We start from the raw sequence: 27,678 nt of genomic DNA on the forward strand, positions 1-27,678 counted from the left end.
TTTCTCTCTCTCTCTCCTTGCAAATAAGTAATAAATAAAAATGTTTAGGGGCTGGAGAAATGACTTGGTAGTTAAGGTGCTTGGTTATGAAGCTAAGGACTCAGATTCAGTTCCCCAGTACCCACACATAAGCCAAATGCATGTGGTGGCACATACATCTGGCATTCATTTGAATTGGCTAGAAGCCCTGGCGTGCTCATTCATGTTCTGTCTGTCTCTCTCCCTCTCTCTCTTTAATAATAAATAAAAGTAAGAAAATAAAAATGCTAAAAGAAAAAGGGGGAACTGGAGAGATGGCTTAGCAGTTAAGGTACTTGGCCTGTGAAGCCTGGGGACCCAGGTTTGATTTCCCCAGGACCCACATAAGCCAGATGCACAAGGTAGCGCATGTGTCTGGAGTTTGTATGCAGTGGCTAAAGGCCCTGGTGCAACCATTCTCATTCTCTTATCTCTCTCTCTCAAATAAATAATATATATATATATTTAAAAGACAAAGATAGCTGGGCGTGGCGGTGCAAGCCTTTAATTTCAGCACTTGGGCACCAGAGGTAGGTGGATCACTGTGAGTTCAAGGCTACATAGTGAATTCTAGGTCAGCCTGGGTTAGAGTGAAACCCTACCTTGAAAAAAGAAAAAAAAAAAAAGAAGGTGGTAAATTTCGAGCTAGGGATATATATAGTTCAGCCGAGTACTTGCCTGGCATGGGTTATCCTAGGTTTGATGATCAGAATTCCCCATCCCCCAAAGAAAATTTTTAAGGGATGTTAGTAAGTTGGTTTCAGTTTCAGTTGGAAAAATTCTGTCATTCAATTTGGAATATATATTGTTTCAACAGATCATTATAAAATGGCTCTATCCCAATTCTGTTAATGACATTATTAGTTAACTAAATTTTAACCATAAACTGGGGGTGGTGGTGTACACCAGTAATCCTAGCACTCAGAAGGTAGAGGTAGGCATTGCCACAGGTTTGAGGGCCAGTCAGGTCTACATAATGAGTTCCAGACCAGCCAGGGCTCCATAGCAAGACACTGTCTCAATCTTCCTCCTCACCCAGCCCTATTCCCCCACCATGAAAAAATTTTAGCCATGAGAAAAGTTTAAAAAAGAAAAGGACTTTTTTTTTTATCCTTCCATTAATAGAATTTAAAAATATTCTGAGATGAAGAGATGGCTCAGTGGTTAAAGGCTCTTGCTTGCAAAGCCTGATGTCTGGGTTCGGTTCCCCAGTACCTGCATAAACCTAGACGCTCTAGCATCTGGGGTTCATGTGCACTAGTAGAAGGCCCTGTGAATTCTTTCACATTCTCACTCTCCCTTGCTATTTGCAAATAAAATTTTTTTCTTAAAAAAAAAAAAAAACAACTAGAAATATCCTAAATGAAATGTATAATTTTTAAGTGTCAAAATCACAAGGCTTAGAATAGATACCCGTTGATGAATGTTACTTACAATGTTTTTTGAGACTGTCTCACTATTGGCCCAGGCTGACCTCAAACTCTCAATGATCCTCCAGCCTCAGCCTCCCAAGTCATAGAATTATAGGAATGTGCCACCACACCTGGCTTTAATGTTAAGGTATTTTTGTTGTTGTTTGTTTTTCACTCGGTCTCTCAGGGTGGCCTTGAACTCATAGCAACCCTCCTACCTCTGTCTCCCGAGTGCTGGGATTAAAGGCGTGTGCAACCATGCCTGGCTTTAATGTTAAGGTTTTTAAGTTAGAAAATTGTGTACAAGTCTCTTCAGCCCAGTCAGCATTCTCTTACCATGGTGTATTCTTTCCAGTACTCTTAAGACCATATGAAATTTGATATTTAGTTCCAGGATCAATGTATTTCAGTGACACATTTCAGTATTCCTTTGGTTGTAGCCCTTTAAAGCCTGGGTAATAGATACTTTTAGAACCTCAGGTCTTAATTTAGCCAATTATATGTTTATGCAGATTTTTGCTTGTTTTTGTTTTTTGAGACAAGGTTTCACTGTATAGCCTAAAGTGGCCTCGAATTCATGATACTTCAGCCTCTCAAGTGCTGGGATTACAGGCCAGTATCACCACTCACATCAGTTCCCTACATTTTGGCTGCCTACAGTAATTTTTAATTGGGCAATAATTTATAGTACTTCACATTTCTGACCAGTGAAATTTAGTTATGGCCAAAAGGGTTGTACTTTGATTTATTTATCTATTGTGACAATGAATTTGGTTTGTTCCTTCTGTACGTCCACTCTGTTGGCCTTTGTACTGCTTTAAGCAGACTATCATGTGTCCATTTGTAGGGAGTATTCCAACAGCCTGAGTGGACCAAATATCATAGTTGTAGCTACAAGCATGTTATCAATAAACCCAGCATCATTGTTACCATGAACCTCAGTTTTCCATCTATGAAATGAGGGTTGATAGTATGTTCTACATAGGATTATTGTGAGGGGTGAATAGGTTCCTATATATAACCATCTTATAACAATTGCAACCCTACAGTAAGTACTGTGACTTCATAAATTTAAGTTTAACTCTGGCTTTGTACAGTATTAATTCTAAGATTGGGCTTCTGGCCTTTTAGACTTGATTAATGTTGAAATATCTGCTATCTAAAAATTAGTCATCAGCATATTAATGTCAGTCCAGCAGATAGCTCTCTCAGTCGTCAACGGGTTGTGGCTGGTGGTAATTGATAGTAGATTAGGAGGCAGTGTGGAGCACTGTCGTTCTAGTTCCTCATGTGACGCCTTGCGCATAGCACCAGTAGTTGGACAAGACATATGTTTTTGGTTTCCTTTTCAGTGTCGCCAATGTTATACAGCAGGCTGGATGTCCTGTACCTGGATACATAAAAGGCTTCCAGAAGCTACTAAGGTATCATTTTGAATTCATCTGGAGCTTCACTCTGTCTCATTGTGTATATATTCTTGCTTCTTATTTACTTTATAGTATGAGACTATATCACAAAACAAAATATGATTTAGTTTTACACATTTCTGATCTTATATACAGATAGTCTTCTACTTAAGACAGGGTTATAGCCCAATAAACTTTCTGTATGTTGAGCATGTTGTAAGTGGAAAAGTGCATTTAAATATACCTTACCTAACAAATATAACTTAGTAACCCAGTACATGGTATAGAGTATCAGGTTTTGTGGGTTTTTTTTTTTTTGTTATTTGTGTGTGTTTGTTTGTCTGTTTGTTTGAGAGAGAGAGAGACAGAAGTGCAGGGAAAAGGAGAGAGAGAATGGGTTCACCAGGTCTTCCAGCCACTGCAAATGAACGCCAGACACATGAGCCATCTTGTGCATCTGGGTTACATGGGTCCTGGGAAATTGAACCTGGGACCTTAGGCTTCACAGACAAGTGCCTTAACTTCGAGGCCATCTCTCCAGCCCTTTTGCTTGTTTTATTGAGATAGGATTTCACTGTGTAGTCCAGGGTGGCTTCAAGCTTGCAACTATCCCCTTGCTTCAACTACCCAATTGCAGGGATTGCAAGCATGCATCACCATGCCTAGCTAGAAGATCTGGGTTTGCCCTCATAGTTAAGAGATTCACTTGGAGCTTGGTTTGCTCCTGCTGCCCAGCATTATGGTACTGTATCACCTGCTGGTTGCTGAGAAGATCAAAATTCAGAGTGCATTGTCAACTGAATGGGTATCGCTTTTGAATCAGCATAAAACTGAAAACTTGTAAGTTAAACCATGTAGTGGTTGATGGTCATCTGTAAATGATATCAAGCTGCATTTCTATTCTTGCCTGCCATTCAGGATTTGTTTGCATGTGTACACAATTCAGTAGGATTAAGTGCATCTATATTGTTGTACAGTCATGGCTACCATTTCCAGAACCCTTTCCTTTTGTAAAACTGCAACTCAGGAGCTGGAGAGATGGCTTAGCAGTTAAGGTACTTGCCAGCAAAGCCAAAGGACGCAGGTTCAATTTCCCAGTACCCACACAAAGCCAGATGCACAAAGTGGTGTGTGTGTCTGGAAATTATTTGCAGTGGCTGGAGGCCCTAGTGTGCCTATTCTCTCTCTATATATATATATCTACCTCTTTCTATCTTTCAAACAAATAAACTAAAAAATTAATATGTAATTTTTTATTGACAACTTCTCTACTTATAATAAACCATGATAATTCCCTCCCCTTCCCCACTTTCCCCTTCACAATTCCACTCTCCATCATTTCCTCTCCCTCTCTCCGTTAGTCTCTTTTATTTTGATGTCATGATCTTTTCTTCCTATTATGAGAGTCTTGTAAAGGTATTGCTAAGCACTGCAAGGTCATGGATATCAAGGCCAATTTCTATCTGGGCGATTGCAGTGTAAGCAGTCTTACCCTTCCTTTGGCTCTTACATTCTTTCCGCCAACTCTTCCTCAGTGGTCTCTGAGCCTTGGAGGGTGTGATAGAGATGTTTCAATGCTGGACACTCCTGTCACTTTTCAGCACTATGTTGCCTTTGGGGTCATCCCAGTGGTCATCACCATCTGAAAAGAGAAGCTTCTCTAACCAAAAGTGACAGTAGCATTAATACATGAATATGAACATTAAGTATAGCGCTTACAGGGCAGTTTGGTGAATATAATATATGCATTTAGCCAGACAAGAGCATATGGAGTCTTCAGCAATAGGGTCTTACCATTTGTCTCTGGTGGGAAATCAAGAGCCTCGTCACAAAAAAACAAACAAACAAAAAAAAAAAATCATGCAACTCAGGATGTGTTAAACAATAACTACCATTCTCCCGTCTCATGACCCTTGCAACCACCATTCTATTTTATGTCTCTTGATTTTGACTGCTCCAAGTACTTTGTATAATCAGAGTCATATAACATTTGTCTTTATGACTGACTTACTTCATTTAGCATAATGTCTTCATCCTTCCTTGGATGTACATACACTTATCTGTTCATCTGTTGGACATTTATGTTGCTTCCACATTTCAGCTGTTACAAATAGTGCTGTTGAGAGCACAGGTGTACACATATATATCTTAAGACCCTAATTTCATAGACTCTGGATTTTATACTCTTTCATACTATAATTCTAACACTAATACTACTTTTTTAGAGCGTTTCAAGATAAAATTTTTGCTTTTAAAATATATTTTTGAGCTGGGGAGATGGCTCAGAGGTTAAAGATGCTTGCTTGCATAACCAGACGACCTGGGTTTGACTCCCTAGTACCCACATAGAGACAGGTGCACAGGGTGGTTACATGCATCTGGAGTCTGTTTCCAGTGGCAGGAACAGTGCCTAGTACACCTACTCTCTTTCTCTCTCCTTGCAAATAAATAAGTAAATGACCAAAGTTATTAAAACATATATATATTAAAGTATATATATTTATATTTATATATATTTTATTATATATATATATATATATATATATTTTTTTTTTTTTTTTAAGCTAGGCATGGTGGCTCACAGCTTTAAATCCAGCACTCAGGAGGCAGAGGTAGGAGGATCACTGAGTTCGAGGCCACCCTGAGATTACTTAGTGAATTCCACATCAGCCTGGGCTAGAGGAAGACCCTACCTTGAAAAAAAACAAAACAAACATTTTTTGCCAGTTTTTTTTCATCCTTAAATTTCTTTTTCTTTTTTTAATATTTTTTGATAAGAGAGATAATTGGTGTTTCAGGGCCTCTATCCACTGCATTTTAACTCCAGATGCATGTGTGACCTTGTGCGTCTGGCTTCCATGGGTTGTGGGGAGTTGAACCTGGGTTCTTAGGCTTCACAGGTAAGTACCTTAACTGCTAAGCCATCTTTCCAGCCCTCATCCTTAAATTTCCAAAAATTGTTCAGTTAGTGAAATATGCTTAAGATTTTATTATAGTTCATAAAGTAGTAAAAAAAAAATCATTAATTGGCCAGCCAGATTTGCTGAATGCTTGTTAAAAGAGGACATGACAGAACATTTTAAATCACAACTAGTGTCTTTTAAAAAAGTAGATTTTGATGGGTCTGGAGAGATGGCTCAGTGGTTAAAGGTGCTTGCTTATAAAGCCTTACATCCTGGGCTTTGGTGCGTCCGTGCGTGCATACTTTCTCTCTCCCCCCACCAATAAATTAATAATTTTTTTTGTAAAATTGGTTGGCTTTATCCTTTTGGGATAGCTCTGAGTGCTACTAGTTAATCTATTGAAATAGATACAGTCCCATTTAAAACCCCTAAGTCATTAAAAGATGAGTTTTCTGATAAAAAATGAAAACTAATTTTAGCTTTAATTTTCCTCAGTGAAGTTGCATTTGATTTATTTCTTCTCTTTGTAATTTAGCAAACAAAAGAAAAAAATGATAAAGAAGCCATTGGAAAGAGAGAGTATTAGTACAACTCCAAAATATTTCTTAGAGCAAGCTAAACAGTAAGTATATATGTATGTACATATGGTAAGAAAATTGCTGTTTCTTTCTGTCATGTAATTATGGTAGGCATTATTTCTCCTTAGGCTAAATTTTTAGAAGTAGCATTAATAGGTATATAGCCGATTACAGAATGTTATAAAAATAATAGGTTGTATCAGGCCTGATGGCGCACGCCTTTAATCTCAGCACTCAGGAGGCAGAGGTGGGAGAATCACCATGAGTTCAAGACCACCCTGAGACTACATAGTGAATTCCAGGTCAGCCTGGGCTAGAGCGAGACCCTACCTCGAAAAACCAATAATAATAATAAGTTGCCTATGATTTGTGAAATTGCACAAGTTTTATCTCTGTATCTATATATTTATCATCTAGAATTTTTCCATATTTGAAAATCAGTTTCATTGTACTATGAATGAGAATTCCATTGTACACCACAGATTACAGCAGGGCAGTCTACTGGAGCCAGTAGTTAGGACCACTGGCAGATTGAGTCTTCTTGAAGCTTCCATATACTGATAGGACTTCCCTATAAACTTAGGTTTATGCTCAAGCACATTCTAACTTCTAAGAGGAAATAGTTGAGTACTTAGAGGGTTTTAAAGCATATTTCTTTTTTTGTTTTGTTTTTAAGGTAAATTCTTACTCTAGCTCAGACTTATCTGGATGGAATTCACTATGTAGTCTCAGACTGGACTTGAACTCATAGCAATCCTCCTACCTCAGTCTCCCAAGAGCTGGGATTAAAGGCATTTGCTACCATGCCTGGCTAGAGCATATTTCTTGCAGAATACATACAGATCTACCTTAATTTGTATATTGGTGCTAGGATGTTACATGTTTGGGTAGGAGGAATTTTGCTGCCTTTTTGAGTACTTAAGGAAGATGGTACTCTTCAAATTCTCCCAATACTAGATTAGCATATGTCCTAATAGCATTGTTCCTGTGTGTGTGCCCTGAGAATACCATTAGTGTCCCAGATTATTACCAGCCCTTGCTGCTGCTGTTATTGAAAGAGTAATCACTTTATCCTCAGTTTTGTGAATTCTTCAATTTATTTGACACAAAGAGAAAGGGGCAAATTGTGCATGTGTGTGTGTGTGTGTGTGTGTGTGTAGAGAAAGAGAGAGAAAATGGGTATTCCAGGGCCTCCAGCCACTACAAACAAACCCCAGACACATGCATATGCAACACCTTGTGCATCTGGTTTACATGGGTCCTGGGGAGTCGAACCTGGGTCCTTTGGCTTCACAGGCAAATGCCTTAACCGCTAAGCTGTCTCTCCAGCCTAGTTTTGTGAATTCTTAATACATTATCTCTTTTAATTTTTCTTTTTCATGACAACAGTTTTGGGTAGCAACGGACCAGTCATGGAGGTGGGGAGTTGGGCTAGAGGGCTCACATTAGAACTTTATGTATCCACCAGAATCTCATTCTATGTAAGATCCTCAAGATAAGATTACTAATGCATCCTTTCAGGCCCTAAACAGTAGGTAATGGAAGTTTTTCCAAAGGCTGAAAAGGCTAGTGCATAAGATGGTAATTATGCTAGCTTTTAATAATACACAGTATTTTAGAAATTACACTTTAAGTGTTTTGTGGTTATAACATTTATTCTGCTAGAGTTATTGAGACTTGGCTGCATGAAGTTTTGAGGACACTGGTGTGAACCTTGTCATAGCACTCACTAAAGATGCTTTGGTATTCTTTCCATTTTCATCACTTTTAAAGGCTGTTTTTCTTAACAACACTTGCAAACAAGATCCATTGTGATCAGATTGTGGCTTCCCACCTCACTATAAATGTTCCTTTAATGATCCTTCCCGTGCCTTAGCCTCATTGCCCATCTGCTGGCTATGCTTAAGTTCCTGTCTTCAACCTGGGTTCCCCATTGAGCTACAAGCCTGAATCCTTACTGCCTAGTGAACCCCACCTCAGGTACTACCAACTCAACTTGGTGCGATGGAGGCAAAAATTAGATTTGGAGCCTAAGGACTGATTCTAGTGCCTCCTGCCCTGGTGGTGTTTCCTCCCCCCACCCCCCGCCCCCAGTCTCTTTTTTTTTTTTCCCCTCCCTGTATAATCTAAACAGTACAGGCTCTGCTGTTCAGTATTAGTTGGGAACTTCATATTTGTATTCTGTACTATGTAGTATGCAAATACTTCCTTTTCCTGTGTTACCACTTAGTTAATGGCATTTACCTCACTAGGTTGTAGAATCAGACTGTTCATGTCTGAGTTTTATTACTAGTACATAATAACTGTACATTATTTACTCTATGCCTTATTTTCTTCCTCTCTAAAATGAGAGTAATAGTAGTCTTCATACGTTGTTAGGAAGATTAGCTGAGTTAATATGTGTACAATCTTATAACAACATTTAGTGCCTAACAAGCACTGCATGGTTTGTGAAGTCTTTTCCCTGGGTAGACAGGAGCACCTGTATATAATATTCACCCCACACCCACATAGGATACAGGTGACAGACCAAAGTATGATTGCACCAAAACTAGTAAGTCTGATGGGATTACTTACAGGAACTTGGAGCTCCCTGTGTTGAGATTGCCCCTGCATCCCCAGTGTATGCTATTTCCTGAAATGTGACTTTTGGGGCCTGGAGAGAGGACTCAACAGTTAAGACGTTTGCCTATAAAGCCTAAGGATCCAGGTTCAAGTCACCAGTAGCTACCTAAAGCCAGATGCACAAGGTGGCACATGCTTCTGGAGTTTGTTTGCAGTGGCTAGAGGCCCTAGTGCACCTATTCTCTCTTTATCTGCTTCTTTTTTTTTTTTTTTTTTAATTTTTTTTTTTGTTGTTATTTTTATTTATTTATTTGAGAGCGACAGACAAAGAGGCAGAGAGAGAGAAAGAATGGGCGCGCCAGGGCCTCCAGCCACTGCAAACGAACTCCAGATGCATGCGCCCCCTTGTGCATCTGGCTAACGTGGGTCCTGGGGAATCGAGCCTTGAACTGGGGTCCTTAGGCTTCACAGGCAAGCGCTTAACCACTAAGCCATCTCTCCAGCCCTTTATCTGCTTCTTTTTCTCACATTCTTTCAAATAAATAATAAAATATTTAAAAAGAAATGTGAACTTTTGTTCTTGGGTCAAGATAGGACTCTGTCTTTCATACTATGGTAATCAAATAGTTGGCTGAGATGTTTGTCTCCTGTGGACAATAGTGATTTTCTGTAAGGCAGAGACTCAGTTAATATCTTTGTGATTCTAACACTTCATAGGCTTTTGATATGCAGTAAGCTTCAGTTTATGAATCCTCAGTTATGTGAAGTATATGTAGAATTTCTGATTGAACTTTTTTTTTTCTGTTTTACAGGAAAAAAGTCACTGGCCAGAATAGCAAGAAGAAAGCAAGTCTTAAAGACAAAAGTTAAAAGTAAAAAGACTAAAAGCCAGGCGTGGGGGCACACGCCTTTAATCCCAGTACTTGGGAGGCAGAGGTAGGAGGATTGCCATGAGTTCGAGGCCACCCTGAGACTACATAGTGAATTCCAGGTCAGCCTGGGCTAAAGTGAGACCCTACCTCAAAATAAATAAATAAGAAGACTATAACTGGTTATGGTGGCACACGCCTCAGGAGGCAGAGGTAGGAGGATTGCTGTAAATCAAGGCCACTTTGAGACTGCATAATGAATTCCAGGTCAGCCTGGGCTAGAGAAAGACCCTAGCTCAGAAAAGAAAAGACTATCCCAGAAATGAAATTTTATCATCCCATCATGAATGTTTTTATGAAAGACTTCTTACAACCACTTTGAAACCAATTTGAAATTATAACCAATTTGAAAACAACCTCAAGTGCTAGTGAAAAATGAATGTTCTTGAACCATCAGTACATCATGTTGGATTTCACTTTGTAGAGGAAAATTGTACAATGAATATAACCTTCATTGACATTTCTGTTTGAATCCAGAGATACTTCTTATAGAAGAATAAAATTATTCTAAAAATAACAACACCCAAATGTGGTGAGCTCTCCAGATTTTACCCTTCAAGTGTGAAGGAAAGTGTGATGCATGCTGTGAAGAGGCATCTGGAGCAGGACTGTAACATAAAGCCTTGAGATTAAAGCTCCTTCCAACCCCCTACTATGTTGTTTGTTTGGCTGTCTCTGCTTTATGGCGGGGGACAGGGAGCAGCTCAGGCATCCACTGAGAAGCCTGCTGCTGTCTGTTCACTGTTAATGGCCTTTTTCAAGCTACAGTGAGTTTCTGCTTGTGTGACTGGTTATTCAAGTTCCCTAGGATTTTAGACTCTCTGGTCTGTTAAGCATCCTTACTCCTCATTGTTGTGATAGCTCATACCTGCTGTCCTAATGTTGCAACTACAAGATTATTGTTGGTGTCTCTCTTTCTTCATCCTCCATCATTTACCCATGCTCTTTCCTGTCTCTTTCCATTCAAGATGATTTTGCTTGAAAGCTGATAGAAGTGCTTTATCCTGATGAGGATTACCATTCCTGATACCTGATACACCTGGCTTCATTTTCTTGCCCCTTATCTTTGCTGAGGCTTTGATGGCCTTCACTGAGTAAGCAGGTCTCTGCTAACGTAAAGAACTACAGAGACCATATGAGCAGAGAGGCTGTTCACTGGGAGCAGGTTTTTCTCTATCACTAATTTTGTACAGTGCAATTAAGACAATACAAGTTAAGGTACTTCCAGTGATGCTTACAACAACATGATTTGTGATCAATACTACCACAATAATAGCCAGGCATGGTGGCACACGCCTTTAATCCCAGCACTTGGGAGGCAGAGGTAGGAGAATCACTGAGTTCAAGGCCACCCTGAGATGACATAGTGAATTCCAGGTCAGCCTGGAGTAGAGTGAGATTCTACCTCAAAAAACAAAAAAGCTACCACAATAAAATGAGCAATTCCCAGCAGTGTATTAAATTCCTTTATTCTCAGCTTTTTGTCTTGATTACAGAATTAGTTGGGAGACTGCTGCCGCCTCTTGCTCCTTTCTTCTGCGCCTTCCTCCACTCTTCTTTTTCTTTTCTCCTTCCTCTGTCTTCTTTATATGTATATATACACCTGTTTTTGTGTGAGAGGTAGGGTCTCACTGTAGCCCAGGATGACCTGGAATTAACTATGCAGACTCAGGGTAGCCTCGAACTCACGGCAATCCTGCTGCCTCTATGTCTCCTGAGTGCTGGGATTAAAGGCGTGTGCCACCATACCCTGCTCTTTGGTTTTTAAGATGGGATCCCTAGCCCAGACTGGCCTCCAACTCAAGGCAGTCCCTGCTCAGCCTCCCAATAGCCAGGATTATATACGGGCATGAATATCTCGAAAAGAAGGGGCAAATTGTTTATCTTCAGAATTTATTTAAATGGACCTAGTGCTACAGGATGCTAAGACTAAGTGCATGATTTCATTATTGAGAACTGATCCTTGACTCAAGTCTGTGTCATGGAAGTATGAACACTCTTGCATCCCCTTTGCTAGCTGGTTCTCACGGGTGTGGCAGACCTGTGGATATTGCAACACTGTGTCATCTACAGAGATCACTCTCAAGCATTGGGCAACTGAATTACAAAAATTATTTTATGTAAGTTTATATGACTTCTGGTTGGGTGGTATTCATAGCCTGGTATTCATCCCCAGGCTACATGTGGTCTGTAGGCTGCAGATTGGGCAAGCCTGTTAGAGCTTTGGTTTCTCATTTGGCTCAAGATTTGAAGTACCTAGCCCTGTGTGTAAAATAGTAAAAACTCTGTGAAGAGATGGCTTAGTAGTTAAGGCGTTTGCCCGTGAACCCAAAGGACCTAGGTTCGATTCCCCAGGACCCATGTAAGCCAGATGCACAAGGTGGCCCATGCGTCTGTCATTTGATTGCAGTGGCTGGAGGCCCTGGCACACCCATTCTCTTTCTCCTACCCCCCCCCCCGGCTTTCTCAAATAAATAAAAATTTTTAAAAAATAGTAAAAACTCCCTCAGCAAACAGGTTTTCTTTCTGAATACAAGGCCTGGTAAGAGTGGCCTCCCTAACAATTACTAGCGAGGATAAAATGAAACAACAGTATGAGAGTAACTGTTAGCTATAAGGCCACAAAGCTGAAACATGAGTGGTCATCTAAGTTGGGCCATGTCCTTGAAGTCTTGAGTTTTGCAGATAGATGGATACAAAGAACAAAGTATTTCAGGTACAGATTACATCTAGTCCTTCATATACTTCCGTATTTTCTCTCTCTGAATCCACCCTATCCATGAAGCACACAGGTGTAGTGAATACTCCTGTATATCAGTCAGGACCATCTGCTACATAAATTTTAGTTTCAGCTAAGGAAGGGGAAGAGACAGGACAACATAATTGAATAGCTAGCACTGCTGAGAGGAGCAAGGACTTAAAAAGACTCAAACCAATGGGATCTGAATCCTGGCCCTGCAGCTTGTAGCTGTAGGATCTTGGGAAATTACACTGGCTTTTTTTTTTTTTTACATTACTTGTTCTCATCTATAAAATGGCAATATTAGCTGAGGGGCATCGGATTTTTAAGTACACATAAAGCTCTTGCCCAATAATTGATTATCCATTACAATTGTTTCTCAGTAAAGCCCTATGGCAAGAGCTGGGGGGTAGTAATCATAATTAATCCTTTACTTGATCGCTTTAACTCTACTTAATGTATTTTACTTCCAGGTAATGGATTGGCCTACAAAACAAAATCACATTAAGAATCATGCCCTGGATAAGTTCACGGATATTGTGCGCTGCTTTCCAAACAAGTTTTACCCCTGTCCTACAAGCCCAGGTTTAAAAAAAAAAAAAAGGACTACCAAGGGGCTCGTTCGCAGACTCAAGCAAACAGTGCACCCTGGAGGGTTTGCATGTGGGTTGGGTGCCTGTGTTCTTGGCTGGTAAATTTCTACAATGTCTTCAGCCTCTTGAGTGCCAAAAAAGAAAGCCGCAGTCACCAAGGCAAAGCACCGAGCGCTTGTCATTAACAGGCCATCCACGGGGCACCCGTCCATCACCCACTATTAAGAATGAGGACTCAGCCGGGCGTGGTGGCGCACGCCTTTAATCCCAGCACTCGGGAGGCAGAGGTAGGAGGATCGCCATGAGTTCGAGGCCACCCTGAGAGTACAGAGTTAATTCCAGGTCAGCCTGGACCAGAGTGAGACCCTACCTCGAAAAACCAAAAAGAAAAAAAAAAAAATTAAATTAAAAATAAAAAAGAATGAGGACTCATCCTGCTCTGGTCCACGCTGTGCCCTAACCAGACGCGCGTCTGAAGACCGAGGCGGCCCGTGGGCCTGATCCGCGGGAACCCGGTCGCGGGCGGCATAGCACGCCGGAGAGGGGCCCGGGCGGGGGGCGCCGCGCGTGCCCGGGGGCGCGCGGTCACGTGGGCGCGCGGCGAGGCGGGGCCCGGCGTCTGCCCCGGAAGTGCCTGTCTTCGGCTGACAGCTGCTGGCCCCGCGGCGGCGGCGGCGGCGGCGAGCCGGGAGCAAGATGGCGCTGCGGCCGGGAGCGGGAGCCGGTGGCGGCGGGGCCGCGGGGACCGGCGCGGGGGCCGCCGGCGGAGGCAGGTGGGTGTGAAGAGCGGCGCCGGGCGCGCAGGCCGCCCGCCCTGGCTGGCGGTTATGGCGGTTGTCGCCGGCTCCGGCCCCTTTTCTCGGGCGCGGGCTGCGGGCGGAGGAGAGGCGTCCTCCGGGGAGCGGGGCCGCCCGCAGGCACCTGCTGCCCGCGGCCCGGGCCGACGGGGGACCCCTCGCGCAGCTCCCCGCGGCCGAGCGCGCACGCTGCCCTGCCGGGAGGGCTGGGCAGAGCCGCTGCCCAAGCTGGGGGAGCAGTTTCCAGGATGGATGGATGCGGGGGGGCGCTCTGCTGGGTGTGTTTCGTCCCCTTCTACTGTCCTGTCTGGTCCCCTTTTTATTTTCTTAGCATAATGACAAACCGAAGGGAAAAACCAAAGACCTCTGAGTGAGCAATTGTCTTGAGATAGGGCTCTTGTCTTGCAGGTATACATAACTCTTAACAGCCCGTCTCCTTTTTTTTTTTCCTTTAAAAAAATGCATTAAAAAAGCAACAACAACAAAGAAAATGACTGCTCCATGGCAGTTATGCATTTGTTACTTTCACGGAGCCCTTAAAAATAATCTGCTCTTTGTCATATTTCGGCTGATAGCACCCTGTCGTTCCCATACGAACAATGGTGAGGGATGTTTGCAACTTGACGAGCTCATGATCATTTAAGGAAATGTTTTATTCTAAAAAGTCTTCACCCCGTTTCTGTAATGACCCATTGTGAGTTTGCTTTATTAGGTAACGTCTACTGCACACGCATTTGGAGTTAACTTAGCTTTTTGTCATCAATATCCTAAATTATCTTTGGAAAACGATGTGATTGTGTGTGTGTTTACATGTAGTTTAATATTGGAGTCATGCTTTGAAAGTGTAAGGTCTTTTAAGTTCCCACCTCTCACAGGTGTGTGTGTGTGTGAATGTATGTGTATGTGTGTCTGTGTGTGTGTGTGTGTGTATGTATGTATATGTATATATGTATGTATGTATATGTGTGATATATATACACACATATATATACACACACACATACATATACATATATATATATATATATATATATATATATATATATACACATACATATATGAAAAAAAAGCAGTCACTTGGGAAAAAAACCACCCATGTGCAACGGGGTTTTTCACTTCCTCTACACATCATTAAATTTAAAATGTTTTGCCTCCTTCTTAGTTTTCTTCCTTGTTCCATTAGATTTTTTTTTTCTTTCTTTCTTTTTCTTTTTGCCATTGGATTTTTCGTTAGTGGTTGGTATCAATTGTTTCTGGCTGCAGGGTATAAAACCTGGGGTGGCTGCAGAGATGGCTTAGTAGCTAAAGGTATTTACTTGCAAAGCCTGATGGCTCAGGTTCAATTCCCCAGTACACATGTAAAGCCAGATGCACAAAGTGGTGCATGCATCTGGACTTTGTTTGCAGCGGTAGGAGGCCCTGGTGCACATATTCATATCCTCCCTCCCTCCCTCTCTCTCTCTCTCTCTCAAATAAATTTACTTTTAAAGGGGTGATAAGGTGCAGAGAGATGAGAGTATTATTCACTTTGGTTTATAGTACAGAATGTTAGTAGTGTAAGTTAGCTAAACATTTTAGTCATTTAAGAGCAAGCACTTTTACCCACTGAGCCATTTCCCTGGCCCTTTAGAGTCATTTGAAAGGTACATGGGTCACACTAAGCAGTTTAGATTGTTAAGTTTTTTTTACTAGAGTAAGTCACATCAGTAGAGCTGTTAATTTTGTTTTTGCTTGTTTTAATGTTTTATTTATTTGAGACAGAGAAGGAGAGAGAGTGTGTGAGAATGGGCACACCAGGACCTCCAGCCACTGTAAACAAACTCCAGACGCATGCGCCACCGTGTGCATCTGGCTTTTGTGGAACCTGAGAATCCAACTTGGGTCCTTAGGTTAACCGCTAAGCCATCTCTCCAGCCCATGTTTTTGCTTGTTTTATTTTTGAAGCAGCCCTTTTACTCTGGAGCATGGATTCTTGTCTCTGTGGTCGTCTTAGTTGGAATCTTGACAGACCTCCACTCTGTGCCCTCATTTGAGAAAAGGGAAAGCATAGCTGGGGCGGGGGGGGAATGTAGCTCACTTCAAGTTTTCATTATTATTTATTTATTTGAGAGAGAGAATGGGCACACCAGGGCTTATAGCCACTGCAAATGAACTCCAGAAGCATGTGCTACCTTGTGCATCTGGCTTTACATTGGTACTGGGGAATTGAACCTGGGTCCTTGGGCTTCACAGACAAACACCTTAACTGCTAAGTCATCTGTCCAGCCCTCACTTCAAGTTTTTACTGAGTCTTTAAGCCATACTGCTAATTGTAATCTTTAAGACTAATTTGGAAAAGTCTTGAAAGGTTGATTACTTAAATACATCCATTGCTATTGAATTTATCAGTTTTAGTATATGAGTAATGTCTTTTTTAAATATTTTATTTTTATTTATTTATTTGAGAGAGAATGGGTATGCCAGGGACTCCAGCTTCTGCAAACGAACTCCAGATGCATTCACCACTTTGTGCATCTGGCTTTACATAGGTCCTGGGAGATCTAACCTGGGTCCTTTGGTTTTGAAGGTAAGTGCCTTAATTGCTAAACCATTTCTCCAGCCTGGGTAATATCTTTTAAAACAGATGCTCACCTTCAACTTAAATCTTTACCAGTTAATGAGCCAAGCACAGTGTGGTATATATACAGACGTGTGTGTGTGTGTGTGTGTGTGTATGTATGTATGTATGTATGTAGTGGAAGCTGCTTAAGAGGCTGAAGCAGGAAACTCACTTGAACCTAGAAGTACAAAAACCAGCTTGGGCAATTAGGAGACCCCATCTCAAAAACAGACAAGCAAACACACAGTCTAGTCAGCACATGACTTAACTACATTATGTCTTATGTGCAGTTCAGAAGAGCTGTGTGCACTTTTTTTTTTTTTTTTTTTTTTTTTTTTTTTTTTTTTTTTTTGGTGCCCCTGTCCTCTGGTTGTCCTGGCTCAGTGACTCAGCATCATCCTTGGCACTCTGCTTGAATGTCACTGTTCCCCACCCTGGCAGCTTGCCAGGTCCTGTTGCTGCTTCCTTTTACCTTTGTTTTCTTGTCCTTTTTGAGGCAGGTTCTTACTGTAGCCCAGGCTAACCTGGAGCTCCAGGCTGGCCTCGACTCACAGTGACCCTTCGACCTCTGCCTCTGAGTGCTGGGAGCAAAAGCGTGCCCCACTGGCCTCCCTCTTACCCTTGTTGCAGTCCCTTTTATCTCTTGTTCTTTTAATAATTTATTTTCTTTATTTATTTGACAGAGAGAAAGAGAGAGAGTGAGAGAATGGGTGTACCAGGGCCTCCAGCCACTGCAAACGAACTCCAGACATGTGCGCCCCCTTGAGCATCTGGCTAACATGGGTCCTGGGGAATCAAACCTGGGTCCTTTGGTTTTGCAGGCAAATGCCTTAACTGCTAAGCCATCCCTCCAGGCCCCCTTTCATCTCTTAAAATTGTTGTTCCAGGCATGGTGGCACATGCCTTTAATTCCAGCACTCAAAGAGGCAGAGGTAGGATCACTTTGAGAAGGTAGACCCCATGTATCCATTAGAAGTGGCTGGATAAACACAAGCTGTTGGCAGACAGTGGAGTCACATGCAGGCATAGAGAGGAGTGACATTTTAATGCATGCTGCAGTGTGGATAAACCTTGAACATGTTTGCCTAAGTGAAATATGCCAGGTACACAAGAGCAAGTACTGTCTGCTTAACATGTGGACCTGCGACAGGCAGATTCAGAGTAATGGAGCTGGAGTTGGATGGTGGAATTATGGGGATCCATTGTTTAACGGCAACAGGGTGGGCTGGAGAGATGGCTTAGTGGTTAAGTACTTGCCTGTGAAGCCTAAGGACCCCTGTTTGAGGCTTAATTCCCCAGGGCCCACATAAGCCAGATGCTCAAGGTAGCGCATGCATCTGGAGTTCATTTGTAGTGGCTGGAGTCCATGGCATGCCCATTCTCTCTGTCTCTCTATCTGCCTGTCTCTTTTTCTTTGTTGCTCTCAAACAAATAAATAAATAAAAATAAAGGCTACAGGGTTAAAGCCCAGGGTTAAAGAAAAATTGTAGACATCTATAGTGGTAGTAGTTTGAACACATGGTGAATGTCCTCGATGCTACTGAAAGAGATTCAAATGATGACATCCATTATATATATACACACATCTATAAAATCTTCTGATATCATATGATACTCAAAATAATAACTAAAAAAAATCATGAGATGGCTTAGCTGTTAAGGCACCCCCTGCAAAGACTACTGATGAAGATTCTATTCCCCAGTACCCACATAAGCCAGATGTACAAAGTGGCGCATGTGTCTGGAGTTCCTTTGCAGTGGCTGGAGGCCCTGGCACACTCATTTTTTCTCATCCTGCCTCTTTCTCTCTCTCTCTCAAATAAATAAATAAAATATTTTTAAATCTTCATTTCTTTAATTTTTTATTTTTAAGTATTTAGTTACTTATTTATGAGAGAGGGGGATGGTGAGTATGGGTGTTCCAGGGTCTCTTGCCAGTAACTCCAGACACATGCACACTTTTTTTTTAAAGCAAAAAAAATTACATTTTAATCTTATTATTACTGTTTAAACAGGTTCTAATGACACCAAGGAATACAACAGCAACCACAAGCATAAACCCTTTAAACCCTTTGGACACACACTTTTTTCCATGAGCAGTCATGCTCCTTTTTCTGTCACATGGCCTGATGACAGTTTACAGGTGGCTTTCCTTGTGTCTAAGTACAGATCAGAGCTTCCGGTGGCTACCTCATACAGTAGAGAGCATCAGAATTTACTGTACTGCTTGTCACTGCCGACTTCTTGTTCCAAGTGTCCTTGCACAGACTGCTTGTTGAACGTGGACTGAATTTTCTTCCTCTGAGAGGCTCTTAGACAGGGATCTCATGGACACACAGTGTGCATTCCATGTGTTCTGACAGGTTTCGCTTCAGCCTGCCTGGCAGGGTCAGGAAGAGCCCACCAACCTACCCTTTGGCCAGTGCTGGATTGTGCACGCACACTTCTTGACTCTGGCTTTACACAGATACTGGGAAATTGAACCTGGATTGGCAGGAATTGTAATCAAATTCCTTTAATCACTGACCCATCTCTCCAGCCCAAACCACACATTTTAAAAGATCCTCTATGCTAACATGTCTGTAATTCAGGCACTGGATACTGAAGCAGGAGGATTGCTGTGAGTTTGAGGCCAGCCTAAGTTCCAAGATATCCTAAGCTACAATGTTAAAACTGTCTCTCTCATGAAATATTGAGTAAATAATCTACAATCTAGTTGGTTGAAAATCGTGTTTTTAAGCCAAGCGTGGGGTGCATGCCTTAGTCCTAGCACTCGGGAGGCAGAGGTAGGAGGATCGCCATGACATTGAGGCCACCCTGGGACTACAGAGTGAATTCCAGGTCACCCTGGGCTAGAGTGAGACCCTACCTCAGAAAACAACAACAAAACAGAACTAGTTTTGTTTGCCATCTCTGCATATAAAGATCCTGATGTGTTTCTGTTCCGTTTTCAGCTTCATGTTTCCTGTTGCAGGTGGAATAAGACCCCCTCAAGGTATGTGAAAATTCCCATTTCTTTTTTTTTTTAAACATTTTATTTTTATTTATTTGACAGAGAAGGAGAGAGAGAGAGAATGGGCGCACCAGGGCCTCCAGCCACTGCAAACTAACTCCAGATGCATGCATCCCCTTGCACATCTGACTAACATGAGTCCTGGGGAATGGAACCTTTGGCTTTGCAGGCAAATGCTTTAACCACTAAGCCATCCCTTCAGCCCTCCCCCCCCCATTTCCTTTTTATTCATTTATTTTTTAAATTTATTGACAGCTTCCATAATTATAGACAATAACCATGGTAACCTCCTCCCACTTTTCCCTTTGCAACTCCACTTTCCGTCATGCATTTTCACTTCTCAATCAGTCTTTCTTTTATTTTAATGCTGTGATCTTTTCATCCTGTTATGATGGTCTTGTGTAGGTAGTGTCAAGCACTGAGGTCATGATATCCAGGCCAAGTTGTGTCTGGAGGAGCACGTTGTTAGGCGTGCTACCCTTCCTTTGGCTCTTACATTCTTTCTGCCACCTCTTCCTCAATGGACCCTGAGAAGGTGTGATAGAGATGTTTTGGTGCTGAACACTCCTCTGTCACTTCTTCTCAGCACCATGGTGCTTTTTGAATCATCCCATGGTCACTGTCATCTGAAAAGCAAAGCTTCTCTAACCAAGAGTGAGAGTAGCATTAATATATGGGTATGAACGTTAAGGGTGGGGCTTATTATCGGCAGTTTGGTGAACATAATATATACATTTAGCCAGACAGCAGCAGACATTAGACCCCCTAGGGCTCATGAGTATTCCTGTCATAGGTTTTCAGTATCAGGTATGTGTTCCTTCCCATGGAGCAGGCCTCCAGTCCACTTAGACATGCCACTATTGCACCCACTGGCTCATTTGGCCTGGCTGGCCAAATTTAAGGCTTGCAGTGTCTACTGTTGTTTATCTCCACTGGTGACTTCTTTCTCCCCCACTGAACTACATAGCTTATTCCAGCTTTCTGTCAGCTGGTCTACATGGAGGAGGTTTTCCGCTTATCTCCAGCAGGATTTCTCAGCGACCTTGCGCCCAAGTATGTGGAGTCTTCAGCAAATAGGGTCTTAGCATCTATTCCTGGTGGGAAACCAAGGGCCTCAGCAATGGCCTGTAATGTTTTAGGGGCATCAGGGGTCTCCCTGGCCAATAATTCACTGGAAGGTAAAAATTTCCATTTCTTCAGTTCTGTGGATGGAAGTTGGTCTCATGCATGCTAGGCAAGCATTTGTCACTGGGCTACATCCCCAGCCCAGAAGCTTAAGTCTTGAACTTTAGTTTTTCACAATGTTTCTGAATTTACAAACAGATAGAAAACAAGATATTCTGCTACAAAACAGAATAAAATTTTCCTATAGTGTTTTTAAAAATAGTGGGTTTTTTTGAAAGAGAGAATGAGAATGGACATGCCAGGTCCTCCTGACTGCAAATGAACCCCAGATGCATGTACCTCTTTGTGCATCTGGCTTTATGCAGGTACTAGGGGATTGAACCCAGGCTGGCAGACTTTGCAAGCAAGTGCCTTGAGCCACTGTAACATCTCTCGGCCTCTATAATCTTAAATCTATATGACAGATTTTCTTTTTTTTTCTTTTTTTTTTTTTTTTTGGTTGGGTTTTGTTTTGACTTTTTTGAGGCAGGGTTTCCACTCTAGCCCAGGCTGACCTGGAATTCACTATGTAATCTCAGGGTGGCCTCAAACTCACAGCGATCCTCCTACCTCTGCCTCCCAAGTGCTGGGATTAAAGGCGTGCACCACTACACCATCCATGACAGCTATTTAAGGCATGCACCACTACACCCGACATGACAGCTATTGTTAAAATGTGTCAAAACTTGTTTCATTTGGAAATTGACTGGGATCACTCCTCATTTCTTCCAAACTTATGTAAACACTGCATCTCAGTTACTATTTAACCTCAGAGATGAAGGAAACCTCAGAACAAGAGGGTTAAGAATGAGTATTAAGGGCTGGAGAGATGGCTTAATGGTTAAGGTGCTCGTGAAGCCTAAGGACCTATGTTCCATTCTCCAGGTCCCATGTAAGCCATACACACAAAGTGATGCAAGTGTGCAAGAACGCACATGTGCACAAGGTAGTCCATGAATCTGAAGTTCGATTGCAGTGGCTTGAGGCCCTGATGTGCCAATTCTCCCTCCCTCTCCACCCCCTCACATAAAGAAAAAAGCCAGTCTGTGGTTGAGCTTGCCTCCAAAAAAGGGGGGGGTATTGGGCTGGAGAGATGGTTTAGCCATTAAGGTGCTCGCCTGCAAAACCAAAGGACCCAGATTCAATTCCCCAGGACCCATGTAAGCCAAATGCACAAAGGGCACATGCATCTGGAGTTTGTTTCCATGACTACAGGCCCTGACATGCCCATTCCCTCTCTTTCTCTCTTCTCTCTCTCTCTATCTTTCTCTGTCTCTCTCTGCTTGCAAATAAATAACATTTTTTTCATTTATTTATTTATTTATTTATTTATTTGACAGAGAAAAAGAGGGAGAGAGAGAGAATGGGTGCACCAAGGCCTTCAGCCACTGCAAACAAACTCCAGATGCATGCGCCCCCTTGTGCATCTATCTAACGTAGGTCTTGGGGAATCTAACCTGGGTCCTTTGGCTTTGCAGGCAAGCACCTTAACCACTAAGCCATCCCTCCAGCCCAATAAATAAAATTTTTTTAAAATGGATATTAAAATTGAAACCAGCTGTAATTCTCTGAATGATGTCTTTCTACTACCTAGGCATTTCCTAGATTGTTAGTGTCACAAGGTCACAAGGTGAGGCCACATTTCTCTTATGTTTATCAGTATATCCAGCACCCAGAATGCATAGTAGGTTCCTGTATCTACTTGTGAAATGAGTAAATGACTCATTTAGTTATCTTACACCACCATATTTTCTTTTCTTTTTTTTTTTTTTTTTTTTTTGGTTTTTCGAGGTAGGGTCTCACTATGGTTCAGGCTGGCCTGGAATTAACTACGTAGTCTCAGGGTGGCCTTGAACTATCTGCGATCCTCCTACCTCTGCCTCCTGAGTGCTGGGATTAAAGGCGTGCGTCACCACGCCCGGCTCACATTTTCTTTATACCACATGCATAATGTTGTACATAAAAAGGTCATATACTCTGATTTCCAGTATTTAATCTCAGCTAGGTGTGGTGCTAATTCCCAGTATTTGGGAGTGTGAGGGAAGAGAATTGTGAGTTTACAGTCAGCCTGGACTACATAGTGAGATCCTGTATCAAAAACAACAATTACGGGCCTAGAGAGATGACTTAGTAGTTAAGACATTTGTGTGCTAAGCCTAAGGACTCAGGTTTGATTCCCCAGTATCCACATTAAAGCACAAGGTGGCACATGTGTCTGGAGTTTATCCGCAATGGCCCTGGTGTGCCCATTCTCTCTTTCTCATCTGCCTCCTCCCCTCTCTCATAATCGAATAAATAAAATATATTTTAAAAAGTACTGCACATGCCTTTAATCCCAGCAGTTAAGAAGTAGGGGGATCTCTGTGAGTCTGAGGCCAGACTAGGACTGGCGAGTAGGTTCCAGGTCAACCTCGGCTACAGTGGGACCCTACCTTTAGAAAAAAAAAGAAAGGAAAAAAAAAACCCTCAACTATTTAAGTCTCTGTTTTATTCATAGAAATTTATCTATGAGGTATGCCCTTTCTGTTTGGTTTAAGAACCAGAGCCCACCAACTATATTGTCAAGGAAGGAGATAACATCATGGTACATGCCACTTTGGACAGAATGTCAAGGCAGGACTAGATTTACCCTTGTCTTGCTTCTTTCTGTTCACTTTTCCCACTGCACCATCTTCCCCCTAGCCCTTTCAGTGTCCAGCTGCTTCTGAAAACTGGCCCTTCTCCCAACGCCAGTGTTGACTGGTTGCACTAGGCTTGTGGAGAAACAGAGACTCCTGGGTCACCAGCAGAGATGAAAGATAGAGCGGCTCAGTAGCAGGTGGTCAGTGGCTCACCCTGACTTTGTCTCCATTTATAATCAGTGAGGGAGGTTGGATTTCAGGTAAATTTTTCCAGCGGTCAGTTGTATTCTTTTCATTGTGTTCACATTTATGCATTATTTAAGCTACGTACAATTAGATGTATTCCAGATGTAGATCAAATGGTTTAAGATCTTGTGTCCTTTGTGGTAATGTATTCATAATCATGTGTGCTTTATTGCTTTGCCTTTTTTTTAATAAACTTACAAGTAAAAATCTACATATGAAGCAAAGAAACTGATATAAAGAGACCCCAAAGGTTTGCCTGTTTTTGTTGTTGTTGTTTTGTTTTGTTTTCAATTCTGGAATTTGGAATAGTTTTGGAGGAATTTTTATACTTTTTTATTTACTTTTGTTTTGTTTTGTTTTTCAAGGTAGGGTCTCACTCTGGTCCAGGCTGAGCTGGAATTCACTCTGTAGTCTCAGGGTGGCCTCAAACTCATGGCGATCCTCCTACCTCTGCCTCCCGAGTGCTGGGCTTAAAGGTGTGCACCACCACGCCCGGCTACTTTTTTACATATTAAACACTACACAGTTTTACAGATGAGAAACCAAGACACAGAAAGAAGTTAAGTAAAGTATGGTGGTACATGCCTGTAATCCCTGTACTCAGTAGGCTGAAGCAAAAGGATTGCATACAAGTTTGAGGCCAGTCTGGGCTCTAGTGTAAGACTCTGTCTTAAACTGAGAAAAAAAGTAAAAGAAAGAACTTAAGCAAATTACTGAAGGTGCCAAAGCTAGAAGGCAGCACTTGTATCTGGCTTCCAGAATTGATGTTAACATATTATCTACTGTTACATAGAATATTACCCCAAGACATTACAAAATAAACATTTTATTATTTCACAATGTGCCTATGAGTCAGAATCTGTAAATGGCTGTGCTGAGTCTGGCTCGGAGCTTCTCATAAAGCTGTAAGACTGTAGTCATCTGAAGGTTTCATGGAGCTGGAAGATCTGCTTCTAAACAGCTCATTCAGCATGGCAAATGCAGGCTGCCTTTTAGCAGGAGGCCTTGGCTCTTCTGCACATGGGTTCTTCCTAGCACAGCAGGTGCACCAAGAGGGCAGGGAGGAAGCTCAGTGTCTTTTCAGAACTAGTCGTGGGAGCCCAGCACGGTTTCACAAACCTGTACTCCCAACACTTGGAAGCAAGGGGGATGAAAACTTCAGGCCAGGACTGAAAAGATGGCTTAGCAGTTAAAGCACTTGCCTACAAAGCCTAAGGACCCATGTCTAACTCTCTAGGTCCCACATAAACCAGACACGCAAGGTGACAGAAGTGCACAAGGTGACACAGATGTCTGGAGTTCAATTGCAGTAGTTGGAGGCTCTGGTGCACCAATATTCTCTCTCCCATTTAAAAAAAAAAAAAGCTTCAAGCCAGCCTTGGCTATAGGAGACCCTGTCTCAAGACACAAAACAACAGAGCCTGAATTTGGGAGTTAGAGGTTACCTTTTCCCTGGTGTGCTGATAGAGATACTGGTCAGTGTGGGAGGGAGTGATACAAAGTATGAACACCAGGAGCAGAAGTCAGCAGAGCACATGGTCAAGGCTCAATACTGTATTTAGGTCATACTGTTCATTTCTCACTGAGTATCCAAATGCTGCGTAACAGATATCACTACCTTCATGTAACATCAGAACTTTTGTAGCTTTCCTGAGGTTACATAGCTGAGTAAATGATGGGATTCTTACTCAAGTCTGTCTCATCAGGAGCTTGGGGTTTTTTCCACTGCACTGTGCAGTTGTCTCTCAGTTAGCAAATCCCCTGGACACTCATGGCTTTAAGAAAAGCTTGAGAGCCAGTCATGGTGGCTTTAGTTGCAGCACATGGGAGGCAGAAGTAGGAGGATCACCATGAGTTTGAGGCCATCCTGAGATACTACATAGTGAATTCCAGGTCTGGACCAGGGTAAAACTCTACCTCCAAATAAATAAAAAAAATAAATTTGAGGGCTGGGGAGATGGTTTAGTGGTTAAGGTGCTTGCCTACAAAACCAAAGGACCCAGGTTTAATTCCTCAGGACCCATGTAAGCTGGATGTACAAGGTGGTACATGCATCTGGAGTTTGTTTGCAGTGGCTAGAGGCCCTGGTGCACCCTTTCTCTATCTATCTGACTCTCCCCCCAATCCAAATAAATAAATTTAAAAAAATTAAACAAGAAAATAGGGGCTGGAGAGAAGGCTTAGTGGTTAAGGCACTTGTGTGCAAAGCTGAAGGACCCAGGTTCAATTCCCCAGGACCTACATAAGCCAGATGCACAAGGTGGCACATGTATCTGGAGTTTGTTTGCAGTGGCTGGAGGCCCTGGCATACCCATTCTCTTTCTTTTTTTTCTCTCTCTCCTTCCCTCCCTCTTTGTCTCTCCAAAATAAATAATTATAAAACATTTAAAGAATAAAGAAGAAAAAACTTGAAAGCATATTATCTTTAATAAAGCTTTGGTGTTTTTCAGCAGGCCTGATGCCAATGCAGCAACAAGGATTTCCTATGGTCTCTGTCATGCAGCCTGGTATGCAAGGCATGATGGGAATGAATTACAGCTCTCAAATGTCCCAAGGACCCATTGCAATGCAGGTACTTGCTTTTTTAGTTGATGGTTTGTAAAGTTAATGTTTGTTGCTAGGTGTCTGCATATTAAGAGCTTAATATTCTATGTAGATATAATTTAGTTGTAATCTAAATTGAATGTTATATTTAGATATATCTTCCTTGAGATGGAGTCTTACTATATTGTCTGAAGTGATCCTCCTGCTTCAGCCTTCCAAGTAGGTGGGATACCCTCGTTTTGTTTCAGTGCAGAGGCTCAAAACTAGGGACTCACACGTGCTAGGGAACTAGTCTAAAAATCCTAAATATAACCAGGCGTGGTGGTGTACCCCAGTAGTCCCAGCACTCGGGAGGCAGAGGTAGGAGGACTGCCGTGAGTTCAAGGCCACCTGACACTCCATAGTGAATTCTAGGTCAGTCTGGGCAAGATCCTACCTTGAAAAACAAACAAACAAAAAAATGCTAACTATGTGTGTTACTGAATTAGCAGAATAGAGTATGGAACTATATTTTTAAATATATTTTATTTATTTATTTGCAAGGAGAGAGAACAAGCAGGGGCATGCCAGAGCCTATTGCTGCTTCAAACTCCAGACACATGTGCCACTTTATATATCTGGCTTTATGTGGTTGCTGGGGAATCAAACCAAGAATGACAGGCTTTAGTAGTAAGTACTTTTTACTGTTGAACTATCTCCCCAGCCCTGGAATCATATTTTTGTTTTGTTTTGTGTTGTTTTTTCGAGGTAGGTCACTCTAGCCCTGGCTGACCTGGAATTCACTATGGAGTCTCAGGCTGGCCTTGAACTCACAGTGATCCTCCTACCTCTACCTCCAGAGTGCTGGGATTAAAGGCGTGCACCACCACGCCCGGCTGGAACTATATTTTTATGATCTAAGAAATAAAAACTGAAATGGAAAAATTTGACAGGGAATTCAAAATTATTATAAAAATAGCAGATTTAGACAATTTCATTCTGTTTAAAAAGTTATTTTTAAAAAATTATTTGTTTGGTAGAGAAAGAGGGAGAGAGAGAGAAAATGGGTACACCAGGGCCTCTACCCACTGCAAATGAACTCCAGACACATGTGCCCCCTAGTGCATCTGGCTTACGTGGGTCCTGGGGAATTGAACCTGGGTCCTTTGGCTTTGAGGCAAATGCCTTAACCGCTAAGCCATCCCTTTAGCCCCAACAATTTCATTCTTTAAAAATATTAATTAATTAACTTGAGAGAGAGAGAATGGGTGCTCCAGGGCCTCCTGATGCTACAAACAAACTTCAGATGTATGCACCACTTTGTGCAACTGGCTTTGGCTTTATGTGGGTACTGAGGAATCGAACTCAGGCCATACGCCTTTAATCACTGAGCCATCTCTCCAGCCATATTTAAACAATTTCAAATTGAAAAATTAATGTAAAGAAGAATTATTTCTGTGTGTATTTGCATGTGTGCATGCATAGAGGCCAGAGGACAACCTTAAGTGACATCCTCAGGAATGCCATCCAGCTCCTTGGAGACAGGGCCTCTGACTGGCCTGGAGCTCACC

At 42.1% G+C, this 27,678-nt stretch overlaps 2 protein-coding genes and 1 long non-coding RNA gene across 15 annotated transcripts in view; all 3 read left to right on the plus strand.

The window, feature by feature from the left end:
- Window positions 1–9,861, plus strand: part of Ddx52 (DExD-box helicase 52) — a 30,510-nt gene extending 20,649 nt beyond the window's left edge. Inside the window, exons 13-15 of one of the 3 annotated variants that reach the window (XM_045158649.1) lie at window positions 2,783–2,854; window positions 6,275–6,361; window positions 9,695–9,861. In XM_045158649.1, the coding sequence (XP_045014584.1) occupies window positions 2,783–2,854; window positions 6,275–6,361; window positions 9,695–9,752 (217 nt within the window). In that variant the 3' untranslated portion in view covers window positions 9,753–9,861. The remainder of the gene's footprint in view (window positions 1–2,782; window positions 2,855–6,274; window positions 6,362–9,694) is intronic. The other 2 variants (XM_012950169.2, XM_045158650.1) reach the window with 2 other exon arrangements.
- A 1,625-nt stretch (window positions 9,862–11,486) lies between these two features.
- Window positions 11,487–13,178, plus strand: LOC123463320. Its single transcript, XR_006638873.1, has 2 exons — window positions 11,487–11,931; window positions 13,025–13,178. It is a non-coding gene; the product is annotated as an uncharacterized LOC123463320 (long non-coding RNA).
- Window positions 13,179–13,870: 692 nt separating this feature from the next.
- The window catches only part of Synrg (synergin gamma), a 97,136-nt gene continuing 83,328 nt past the window's right edge, over window positions 13,871–27,678 (plus strand). For 6 of the 11 annotated variants that reach the window (XM_045158069.1, XM_045158070.1, XM_045158071.1 and 3 more), the window contains exons 1-3: window positions 13,906–13,917; window positions 19,495–19,535; window positions 26,038–26,156. In XM_045158069.1, the coding sequence (XP_045014004.1) occupies window positions 19,499–19,535; window positions 26,038–26,156 (156 nt within the window). In that variant the 5' untranslated portion in view covers window positions 13,906–13,917; window positions 19,495–19,498. Of the gene's footprint in view, window positions 13,918–19,494; window positions 19,536–26,034; window positions 26,157–27,678 lie in introns of all 11 variants that reach the window. The other 5 variants (XM_045158072.1, XM_045158073.1, XM_045158075.1 and 2 more) reach the window with 2 other exon arrangements.

Source organism: Jaculus jaculus, chromosome 9 (genome assembly GCF_020740685.1).
Source record: "Jaculus jaculus isolate mJacJac1 chromosome 9, mJacJac1.mat.Y.cur, whole genome shotgun sequence".
NCBI classification, from domain to species: Eukaryota; Metazoa; Chordata; class Mammalia; order Rodentia; family Dipodidae; genus Jaculus; species Jaculus jaculus.